Raw genomic sequence first — 12,299 nt, 5'->3', positions numbered from 1 at the left:
CACCAGAAGTTGGAAAACACTCCATTTCTGTCCCCCAGAGGGCCTCTTAGCGGAGGGAAGCTGTTTTCACCCTCCTCAGGCATTGAATTATGGGTGTGGGCACTCGGCATGCACAATAGTGTACGCGCACATTCTTTCAGCACCCGAGGGAAAAAAGATTCACCATCACTGATCTAGAGAGAGAGTAGATTTAATTTTAAATTAATTTCCCTGATCATTCCATTCATGGAACTTAAGTCTAAAATATCCATATATTGTCAAGCTAAATCAATTTTATATCTATAAATTAGCCCAAGGAAAGTCTCTTTCTGTCTCATGACTGGAAACAAAAATAAAATACAGTTGCACATTTTCTGATTCCTTCTTTCCTCTAACATGCAAGTTATAATTGATAATTCCAAATTCTGGATTGGTTATCTTACTTGACAGATCTTGGTTTACTATACACCTTTCCTGATTTTATTTATTGATGTTTATTAGATTTACAGTATATCCTGTGTTTATTTCAAGAGCTCAGGACAGTATACATAGCATTTGAATTTCCTCTATAAAAGCAAGTTCAGTGAGAGAGCGACTGGATCACAATCACCGAGTAAGCTTTTGGCTTCAAGTCAAACATCTTCCCTGCTACATAACATAATGAACCATGGTGGCACAGTGGTTAGAATGTAGTATTGCAAGCTAACTCTACCCACTGCTAGGAGTTTGATCCTGACCGGCTCAAGGTTGACTCAGTCTTCCATCCTTCCAAAGTCAATAAAATAAGGAGCCAGATTGTTGAGGGCAATCTGTTGATTCTGTAACCCACTTAGAAAGGGCTATAAAGCATTATGAAATAAGATATAAATCTAAGTGCCACTGCTATTTGCCGTGGCTTGGTAGAAGAACAAATGCATTGGAATCCTGGAGTCCATTTTTACTGATGCTTCTTTTCTGTCCATTAAAAAATGCTTTATTATTTTGCGTGAATGGAGCAATGAGTATTAAAATTCAAAGCAGTGGAGGCAGAGAAAGAAAGATGATCTCAGGAAAAAAAAATGCCAGAAAACGAGAACTGTCTTTTGAATAGCACGGTTCAAGATCATTTTGTGTTTTTAAAATCAAAACCCAGCACATCAAATTATACTTGAGAATCAATAATTAGAATGGTCAGAATGTAACTTAGGTTCTACCCCTAAAATTCAATGAATTCTGTGTTTCAAGCTACCAGGGGGGAAAAAAACCCATGTATATGCTCTCTTCAAATGTTTTACTTTTGGAAAAAGATTTGTGGTGTTTCCTTGTCTTTTTTATAACATTGGGTTTTGTTTTTGGTTCTTTTTAAGGACATGAAGTGGATTGAAGAAAAGCAGGCTTTATACAAAAGAAACCAAGAGCTTGTGGAAAAGGTAGCTTCTGTTTTCATAGGGAATTTAAAAATAAGTGTGAATAAAAATTTAGAAAAATCTTAAGGCAAAAGTGCACTTAATGAAACATGCCATATGTATTAGGTAACATCCTCTGTCATCAAAAGGGAACATTATTTGAGTCTAAACTTATAGAAGAATTGTCATGAAATAAAAGTGTTATTTCAATTTCACACTCTTAGCTTCCATAATCAGTTCTATAGTCACTGTGTAATTAAAACAAGTTGTTGACCCCCCAAAAAATCAAAGTTAAAATAAGACATAAACTATAAAATTTGACTTTCAATTTTTGTTTAGAATGACAATACATTTAACCTTTCCAGTTTTCACAAATCACATACCTTAGTTCCAGTGAAGGGCTACCAAAATTTTTACTACCACACTGTGGGTGTGGCTTATGCAGGATGCCTTGCATTTTCTTTCAATATCTTTCAGTGGAAATTGGGTGCTCTGGGGTGGAGCTCCATTTTCACTACCCCATTGCGTTCCCCGCAGTCCGGGAAGCAGCCCATCCCTGCTTAGTTCTTAAATTTGTTATTAAAATTTCTCAGTATTTCTTAGCATAAAATAATTTTTAATATTATTGCCTACATATTACCCACAACGGAGTGGTCAATGCCTGGAATACATTACCCGACTGTAGTTTCTTCCCTAAATCCCCAAAACTTTAACCTTACATTGTCTACCATTGACCTCACCCCATTCCTAAGAGGTCTGTAAGGCACGTGCATAAGCACACCAGCGTACCTGCCATTCCTGTCCTATTGTCCCCATGTATTCGTAAAATATCATGTACTCATAATCATGCTTGTACTTCTTATATATTCACAATCATATTTACACTTTGTCGGTAATCATATACATGCTTGACAAAATAAATAAATAAAAATATAAATATTAAAGTGTGAGATTGAGCAGTGGTGGCTTAAAAGCAGAATCCCAAATTAATTAGACCTCACACTCTTAGCTTCCATAATCAGTTCTATAGTCACTGTGTAATTAAAACAAGTTGTTGACCAAAAATAAATCAAAAGAGAAAATCCTTCTGCTTTTCTAGATAAAACAAATGGAAATAGAAGAAGCTCGCCTAAAGCATGATGTTCAGGATGCTAAAGATCAAAATGAACTGTTGGAATTTAGAATATTAGAACTTGAGGTAAGTGAGTACTAGACATTTTGAGTTCACATTTCCAAGTTTTGTCCTGTGTTCCACATTCACTGTGGCTCATGGAATATCATTGCAGTATAATCTGGGAAGGTATGCTAGAATAGCTTCAACATAAGGCACAATTACATTAATTATTTGGTTCCATATATTGGGCAAATTCATATATTAGTGTTCAGCGTATCCTGATTTGCCAAATACAGTTTGTGGCACACTTCATGGTTCTCCCCTCTTCCTTCTATAGGCTCATCATTTTAGACAAAATGAATTGACTTTGCTAGCGTTGGCATGTTTAAACAACTATTTATCACTGCAATCCCATAGCAGAGTGACAAGCTGTGTTAAGTGGAAGCCAATACTATTGAGGTGATCAGTGTAAGCCTGATTTCATTAGCTTTAGTTTGCATGAGCCATATTAAATTATAGCTTATACAGTATATCTATATATATATTGGAGTTTTTGGAGAGGGGCGGCATACAAATCTGATATATTATTATTATTATTATTATTATTATTATTATTATTCCACAACCTGGAGGACTTCAGGCAGTTCAGACTATAGGTCCCATCATCCTCCAGCTTTGCTTCAACAGAACAACCAGTAAATGTGCAATCTTCTATATTAAGGGCATCAAACTGAAATGATCACAGCAGCATCACATGATATATTGGGCTTGCTCTATATCAGAGGTCCCCAACCTTTTTAGCACCAGGGACCGGCTTTAAGTTAGACGAGTTTTCCACGGCCCGGTGTGGGGGGGGGCTTTGGTCATATGGGGGTAGGGTTATGGAGGGGTGGAGCTTAGTGACGCAGCCCTCCACACTTCTCCACAGGGCGGGGAGAATCAGGAGGCTCCTTTGGCGGCTGGGGGCTGCCTGGCTTTGTGATTTTGGCTGGGGGGGGAGTTAGGAAGGTCCTACTTCTCCCCCCCCCAGCCAAAAATTCAAAGCCTATCTGCTAGATACGGGCGATGAGTGGGACAGAGCGGCGCGGAAACCTCTTGCAGCAGCTGCCACAGCCACCGGCTTTGGCGCCGCTCGTCCCGCTCATTGCCCGTGTCTGGCAGAAGCTGCTGCCCGAGTGCTCTTGGCCGGCGGGATTTAAAGTGCTGGGGTGGGGGGTGTCCCAGCGGGAGGCGAAGCACTGGGGTGGGGGGGCTGTCAGGACACCCCCCACCCCAGCACTTTGAATCCCGCCGGCCAAGAGCACTCGGGCAGCAGCTTCTGCTGGATACGGGCGATGGGCGGGACGAGCGGCGCCGAAGCCGGTGGCTGTGGCAGCTGCTGCAAGAGGCTTCCGCGCCGCTCTGTCCCACTCATCGCCCGTATCCAGCAGATAGGCTTTGAATTTTTGGCTGGGGGGGGAGAAGTAGGACCTTCCTAACTCCCTCCCCAGCCAAAATCACAAAGCCAGGCAGCCCCCAGCCGCCAAAGGAGCCTCCTGATTCTCCCCACCCTGTGGAGAAGTGTGGAGGGCTGCGTCACCGCCCGACGCCCCACCCCGTCCTGCATAATGTTCTCTGCTGGGAGGGCAGCGGCGCCGCGGACCGGCTGAAAACCCCCAACGGCCCGGTCCTGGTCCGCGGACCGGCGGTTGGGGACCTCTGCTCTATATGATATGTCTAAGCAGCTTTGAATGTAAATAAATACAAGTAGTCCTTGACTTACAACTGCAATTGAGCCTAACATTTATGTTGCTAAGTGATACATTTATGTAGTGAGTTTTGTCCCAGTTTTCAATTTTTCTTGACACAGTTGTCAAGGGAATCACTGTAGTTGTCAAGTTAGTAAGTTGGCTGTTAGGTAAATCTGGCTCCCCCGCTCACTTTGTGTTGTGAGTGCTCCTTGTGCACTTCAGGGCATATCAGATTCTGAGGAGGATGAGCCGTGCCCCTCTGGATACATAGGACCCGTGTGTGTGTGTGTGTGTGTGTGTGTGTGTGTGTGTGCCAGATGAAGCAGAGAGTGAGAGTGAGGCAGAAAGTGACTTGAGTGAGTCAGAGGAACCACTAGAGGGGGCTGATGTGACATTGGGGGAGTGGTCCCAGTCAGACAGTGAGGAAGACATGAGAGTGGAAAGCCATTGGATTCACTCTCGCTATAGAAGATTGCTTCGAAGGCGAGAGGAGTTACAGAGTAAATGGTATTAACTTACAGCCTTAGTTCTTTGAGGTGTGATGTCACTTCCAGGCAGTATAAAGGAATGGGATTGTGGGAAATGGGGCATGGAAACTCAATGCCATTCCATGGAAGAGACATAAAACTGGGCGTGCTTGAATGAAGTTTTAAAACCATGATTTCTGCTTCAAAAAGACAATCCTTGTTGGACGCTGTGATAGGGAAAGCCTTGGCGAGCAGAGACATATGTTTAAATAATAAATTGGGCTTTATCTCAGGAATGCGGATAAGAATGAGTTTCTGACACTCTTCCCGACATAGATTACAGCTAGCTCTAAAGAGATAAATAACTGCTTCTGTGCTGTTTTAAACCCTGCATTTTCATCCTGTATGCTTGATTTCAAATAAAAAGTGGGATTTTATCATAAAATAAGTGAATTCTGAGTTGGGATTTGCTCTGGAGGTCTGTGCCCAGAACACTTTGCTTGTCAGAAGATCGCAAAAGGTGATCATCTGATTCCAGGACACTGCAACCGTCAAAAATATGAACCAGTTGCCAAGCATCTGAGTTTTGATCACATCAAAATTATTAACAACTGCAGTGATACACTTAACAACAATGGCAAATAAAGCTAATAAAATGGAGCAAAACTCACTTAACAAATGTCCTGCTTAGAAACAGAAATTTTCAACTCAGTTGCGACTGTAGGTCAGAGGTAAGTTTCAGCAGGTTCTGACCAGTTTTGGAGAACCGGTAGTGAAAATTTTGAGTAATTCAGAGAACCAGTAAATACCATCTCTGACTGGCCCCGTCCCGATCTACTTTCTGCCTCCCAAGTTGCAACTGATTGGGAGGAAATGGGGATTTTGCAGTAACCTTCCCCTGGAGTAGATTGGGAATGGAGATTTTACAGTATCTTTTCTTGCCATGCCACCAAGACAAGCCCACCACGCCACCCTATGTCTACCAAGCCTTGCCCACAGAACCAGTAGAAAAAAAATTATTAAAAAAAACCCTGTACTTAGCTGACAGGAATTTGTACCCATCTGCTAAATAAATGACAGATTTATATTTATTGTATTTATTTATTTTATTTGACTTCTATGCCACCCAATCTCAAAGGACTCAGGGTGGCTAGTACCTACTTCTGTAAATAGTACTTTCTCTTTGGTAAGATTGAAGATTGTCCCAGAATCAGAATTGATGCCATCTGGTGGTTCATGAGGTGTTCACTTTTTTTTTTGGTTTATCTTCATGTGTCTTAAGGTTTCAGCCCAAAGTCCATAACACAATTTGAACTTTTACAGCGAAAGTGAAGAAAACCTAAACTTAACAGGTGGTCACTGTTAAGTTAACAGTGTTAACAGGTGGTTACCTATTTTTGTAATGAAACATCTGCATGAAAAGACCCAGTGCAGAGGGCACCAAGGATCCTTTATTAAACCTAAACATCTCAGACTTTGTATTCCAAGCATACTAGAAACATAAATATGGTATTATATTTATTTGGAGGAAAATTTTAGTCTTTTTCAGACAGCCACTAATTGTCAAGCACGTTTTTGTGATGCTTTGTGATAGCACTTTAATGTTCTGACAATTTCCCTCTGGCCAGGGGGAATGGGCTAAAAATAGCAGCTTACACTGGCCTGCCCTCTTCTTTATTCACTCATCATCAAGCTTGCTTTTTGTGATGAGGAAAAAGAAATAACAGCAGCATCAAGAAACCAGCCACAATGAAGGGATGCAGCAAAGTCTCCTAGAGCTGAGGGCAAAACGCCATCTTCCCCTAAAGCGGAGAAGAAAAATTCCAAGAATCATAACGGGAAAATCCCCTCAGAAACTCTTTTTTGGCATTTCATCAGGAGCAGCAGAGAAGTTCATTAATTTCTGCAACTCAAAGAATCCAAAACCAATCTTTTTGAAAAGTTTCTAATTTATCAACTTATATATTTGATATTTCTTTTTATAGCTTACGGTACATTGGAAAATTAACTAATTAAATTGTATTGTGGGCTAATTTGATTGTAGGAGAGAGAAAGAAGATCACCAGCAATTAATTTTCATCACATTCCTTTTACGGAAGGGAAAAGTCCCCTCCAAGTCTACTGCGAGGCAGAAGGGGTAACAGTAAGTAGTTCCCAGTTGCTCTTGTTGCAATTTTTAATTTTTGTTTCCCTCTGGATGTAATATCATGTTCTTTTCACATGCTGCTCTCTTTCTGTTTTTTCCCCATCAGGATATACTAGTAGCAGAGTTGATGAAAAAATTGGATATTTTAGGGGATAACGCCGTAAGTGTATGTTCCTTTAATTAATTGTGCATGTTTCAGTGAATGTGTTTTGTTCTTTTGTTCAAACTGCATTAAATGCCCTTGTAATTGCTTTTATTTGTTAAAATTAAGTAACATTTGACATGGAGAAGTCCTTGTTTGGGACCAATACTTCCTAACTAGTGATGGGCTAAGCCAACAGTGTTCGAGTTCGGCAAGTTCGGATGAACTTTATGCAAAATTCGACCGAACCTGAACCCGAACCCGAACGGGGAATCTCACCAAGAGATTCCGGGGGTGGAGCTTTGACGTCACATATACCAGCAGGTTGCTAAGGACGCCAAGGTGATCACTTCCTGGATTCCATGGAATCCAGGAAGTGATCACCTTGGCGTCCTTAGCAACCTGCCAGTGACGTCAAAGCTCCACCCCCGGAATCTCTTCATGGGAGGGATTCCCCAGCTCCTTCAAACGGAGGTCTTCACGTAAAAATAAACATTGTAAAATATATTAGAGAAAGAATAGAAGTGAAAATTTAGGAATAGAATATATCAATTAGAGAATAGAAGAATATTATGAGAGTAGTATAAGAAGAATAGAATAGAAAAATAGTAGATATGATGTATGAGATATAGGAGAGACAGTGAGTCAGGGTTGTGTAGACCCAGGTCACATGCAATTTCCCAATCCTCCCCATTCCCAGAGACCCTCTGAAATAAACAGAACAAACATGATTTGAGTTTAGGGGAGGATTAAATATTTTTCTCTGGTTGAAGTAGCTAAGGGCTGAAAACAAAGCATTATATAAACATTAACCCTTATATCATCCAATTGTGTGATACCATTATACCAAAAACCATTATCCTGCCCCCAATCTATTATTTTATAGAATAAGGCAGAAGTTGGCAACAAATAATCTGAAGCCACTGTCACTTCTCCTAATATCCCATCAGAAATACTCAAAGTGGAGTTAGTTAAATTTTGGGAGTGAATGTGTGTGTGTGGCACAATGATGACCATGATTATGATGCCACTGGGTATATGTTGTATCTTTCAGGCAAGGTACAACATGGAAAGTAATTTCCAGGCACAATAAAGTTACTTATGCCTGATCTAAGGTATTTCACAAAGCTAACCTTATATTCGGAGAGGAACGGCATACAAATCTAATAAATAAAAAAGTAAAAAAATAATATGGGGATTGGATATCCTTTACTAGTGTTTTATTATTATTTGCTATTTTTTTAAAAAAAACTTTAATTTTTAAAGATTTTGGTGTGTGTGTGTGTGTATTAGAACATACCACAGCTTGAGACACGCATGACTGGAATAAATTAATTTTTGTTTATGTTGGTCTGTCATCTAATTGGAAGCAAAGAAAAGCAGGGTATCCTTTTCTTTCATTTAAGAGAAGTTATGTTTATCTGAGCCTTAATCATATACCCTTCTCTTTCCAGATGTCTTAAAACTATATTTAAATAATTTATAGGGCTGCCCAAGGTGGCCCTGGTATCAAGACAAAAACCAAAAAAAAATAGCAATAAAGGTCAGAAATAGGCCAATTGGCACACATTTACGCACTCTCTTATTCTGAATTTATAAATTCCAGTCCCAGACCTGGGGGGATGGATAATCATACTTTTAGGTTTTTTAATGTTGTGAAGACCATTCCAAAGGGCAGTTTTTCCATTTTTCTGAGATTGATCCAGGCATCAGCAGTTTTCAGATTTACGCTGATGAGAGGAAAGCAGAGCGGATCGTAAATTAGGTTTCTCATTTCTTCCCACTGATTAACTTGCAAATACTGAGGCTTTTGTGGGCAGATGTTCAATGCAACCAGTAGGCAATCATTTTTGTAGAAGAGGATTGGAAAACTCTAGATCTTTTGTGAAGTTAGGGCAAGGAAAGGGGGAGATAAAGTGCAAAAATCACTTTGGGGGGTTGCGGCAACATGAACTTGCCCATGTTACAAAGTCATAGATACGATTCATTGTTGCTGGTTCAGATTTCTCAGTTCTAACATCTGGAAGTGAATAAACCTAAATAAATAACGTAGGTTTATTCACTTCCATATAATGTTATTTATTTATTTATCTCATGTTTCTTTTAATATTTATTGAGAATTCATAATTGATACTTCGGTAACAGAGTAAGCCAATATTTGTATAGAGATAGTCCTTGACTCACAACCACAATTGAGGTTAAAAAATTATGTTGCTAAAAGAGAAATTTATTAAGTGAGTTTTAATCCATTTAACAATCTTTCTTGCCACATTTATTAATTGACTCACTGCAGTTGTTAAGTTAGTAACATGGTTGTTAAGTGAATCTGGATTCTCCATTAATTCTGCTTGGCAGAAAGTTGCCAGAGACATGACCTCTGGATGCTGCAACCATCATAAATATGAACCAATTGTCAAGCATCTGAACGTAAATCATGAGACCATGAGGATGCTGCAAAGGTTGTAAATGTGAAAAATTGGTCATAAGTCACTTTTTCAGTGCTGTTGTATCTTTGAACAGTCACTAAACAAATTGTTGTAAGTCAAGGACTATCTGTATTTATCGGGAGTGGATTGTGGAGATCAATACTTTTCAACACTTCCTGATCATGGAATGTTATCTTGAAATTATAATCAAGTAATATAATCAAGAAAGTATAATCAAGAAAGTATAATCAAGAAAGTATAATCAAATGCTACTTTTGATTTGTAGTTTTGAGGAATGTCTAAATATTCAGGGCAAGAGCACCTCGGAAACAGGAAAATAATGTGGAGGTGTCTGTTGTGATGATACTTTTACTCTGCTCTTCATTTAGAACTTAACGAATGACGAGCAAGTTGTAGTCATACAAGCAAGGACAGTTTTGACACTGGCAGAAAAGGTAATGGTTACACTGTTTCTTTCGCTGAGAGGGATTCAGTGTCCAGTTGTATTAGCATAACTTATTCTCTCGTGCAACACTATTCAGTACTGATTTATAAAAGTAGAGCAAATGTAACAGATTTGACATATTCCTTAACCTTGCCTTAACTTTAATCTTAACCTTGCCAAAAATATGTCTAAACTTGGTTCCACAAATTACTTTTATCATTGCCAGAAATGATATTGCCATATCCCCAGTTTAACTGGTCACCAGTATAACTAGTAGGATGGCTCTCAATTCTGTATCAAACAGAAAAAAATTCTGGGCTGATAAAAAAAATCTGGGCTGCCAAACTTGCAGGCCACGGGCCAGATGCATCCCATGCTGGTCATGCCTGGTTTAATGAAGGGGGGGCAAATCAAGATATGCCACATAATTGACACCTCTGTGCACCACAAGCGTGCACATTTCGTTGAGGTTTTTTGCTTCCCCACAGGCAAAGAAACCCTCACCGAAACATACACACTCATGCATCACCATGTGAGATTTTGCTACCCGCACAGCTGTGGGAAGCAAAATTGAGCTCGATCCCACACTCACGCACCAGAGCCATGGAGCTGCGTGCAATTAGCTGTTCTGGCAGCAGCCCACACCTGCTGGTCTGGATGTTTGGTTGCTGGCAGTGAAGGGCTACCAATTTTTTTACTATCACACTGTGGGCGTGGTTTATGCAGGACACCCTGCATATTCTTTCAACATCTTTCATGCAAATTGGGTGCTCTGCGGTGGAGCTCCATTTTTGCTACCCCTCTGCGTCCCCCCCCCCGGTCCGGGCAGCAGCCCACCCCTAGTTGCTGGGATGTTGGTGTGGAATAACCAAAGTGGATTAATAGGGTAACTAAAGCGGTAAATACCATTTCCAACTAAATAAATATCTATAGCTGTTAAACTGATATGAATGGGATAAACAACAAAATGAAGCTGAGTGATATGTTCATAGCTAGTATCCTTAAAATAATTCAAGCTACTAAGCCTATCTCTAATTTTCTATTCTCTCTTACTAATAGTTTTTAAGAATTTTTTTTGCTGATCAGTGACCAGTTTTTCACCTAAAGACATATCATACTATAACATACTATCGGCTTACAGTTACCATCTGAAAATACAATTATGCAGGCATTATGTTCAGGTCCTTTATATGAATCATTGAGCCCAAAGATCAGATTACTTTTGCTAAATGCTGAAATAGGATTATTATAACTGAATTGCCAAACTGAGAGATAGTGAGCATACTGAGGTATATTGCTATAAACCCAATAGTCAGTTATGCAGTGAAGCCTGGTCTCTTGCTTGTCAACCTTGGAAACTTTAAGCTGTATGAACATCATCTCCCCGAATTTTCTAGCCACCTGGCAGAGGAATTCTGGGAGTTAAAATCCATACATGACTTCTCTGAGCTTGGTTGTTTTCTTGCAGGTGTTTCATTACCTGCAAGATTAGTGAACTGAACTCTTTCTAGCATTTTTCTTTTTTATAAAAAGTTTTCTTTTTAATTTTTTTCAACAAACATCACTTATTTTATGAACAAAGTGTTGTCTGGCTTAACCTTACATAGCTTTCCCTATACATAATCCATTTCATTATCTTTTCTCTGTTTCAATTCCAACCCATAATATTCTCCTTACATATTTCTTAACCTTGTTTTTTTCTTAATATATACATAATATTACTAATAGCCCTAAATTCCTAATCCCTTCCAGTAACATCAATTAACTATCATATTTACTTCATACATTTCTCATATTTTTGTCCCACTATATTTCAACTTCTCATAATTTCATTAATTTAATTAAGTTCAAATTGTCTTTAAAATAAAACAAATTACCTTTTCACATTCCATCTATTGTTCTGTTTTACTATAATCGATATACATCATTAGCCTCAAATCTTGCATAGAAACTCTTTAATTTAATTTACAATCCACAATTAAAAACATATCAAATTTCCCATCCCACTTTTCTACTAAATCTGTTTTGCCACAAATAGTGTACATCATCATATATCTTAATTACTACAAATCTATTTTACCATAAACCTTTAACTTAATTAACTATCCAGCATTAATATTATTAATACAGTTTTCTTAAATATATTAATGTGAACATTTCTTTCTTTCTTTCTTTCCACCAACCTTACCCTTTTAACCATTTTTCTTTGGTCTCTCAAAAATTCCACTTCTTATTAATTTTCTCCTTTTATCCCATTCCCTTAGGTTCTTTTTCTTTTTTATTTTATTTTTATGTATCTTATATCTTTTCTCCTGAGTCCTTTTTCCTGTTTTGAATTAATTACTCATGTGGTTCCCTCTCCAATTTTTTCTAATCTCTTCCCACTATTTCACATTTTCCCCTTTAATTGATTCTTTTTGATATGATATCCCCTCTCAACTCTTGCCACTGTAAATCCCAGTGAG

General features: G+C 38.8%; 1 protein-coding gene across 2 annotated transcripts in view; it reads left to right on the top strand.

Annotated features, from left to right (window-relative positions):
- The window catches only part of JAKMIP3 (Janus kinase and microtubule interacting protein 3), a 90,570-nt gene that overhangs the window by 66,421 nt on the left and 11,850 nt on the right, over positions 1-12,299 (top strand). For both annotated transcript variants that reach the window (XM_070752454.1, XM_070752453.1), the window contains 5 exons: positions 1,326-1,388; positions 2,464-2,562; positions 6,720-6,818; positions 6,928-6,981; positions 9,779-9,844. In XM_070752454.1, the coding sequence (XP_070608555.1) occupies positions 1,326-1,388; positions 2,464-2,562; positions 6,720-6,818; positions 6,928-6,981; positions 9,779-9,844 (381 nt within the window). The remainder of the gene's footprint in view (positions 1-1,325; positions 1,389-2,463; positions 2,563-6,719; positions 6,819-6,927; positions 6,982-9,778; positions 9,845-12,299) is intronic.

Source organism: Erythrolamprus reginae, chromosome 5 (assembly GCF_031021105.1).
Source record: "Erythrolamprus reginae isolate rEryReg1 chromosome 5, rEryReg1.hap1, whole genome shotgun sequence".
Taxonomy (NCBI): Eukaryota; Metazoa; Chordata; class Lepidosauria; order Squamata; family Dipsadidae; genus Erythrolamprus; species Erythrolamprus reginae.
The sequence above is the reverse complement of the archived record's forward strand: the minus strand, read 5'-3'. Positions and strand labels throughout refer to the sequence as shown.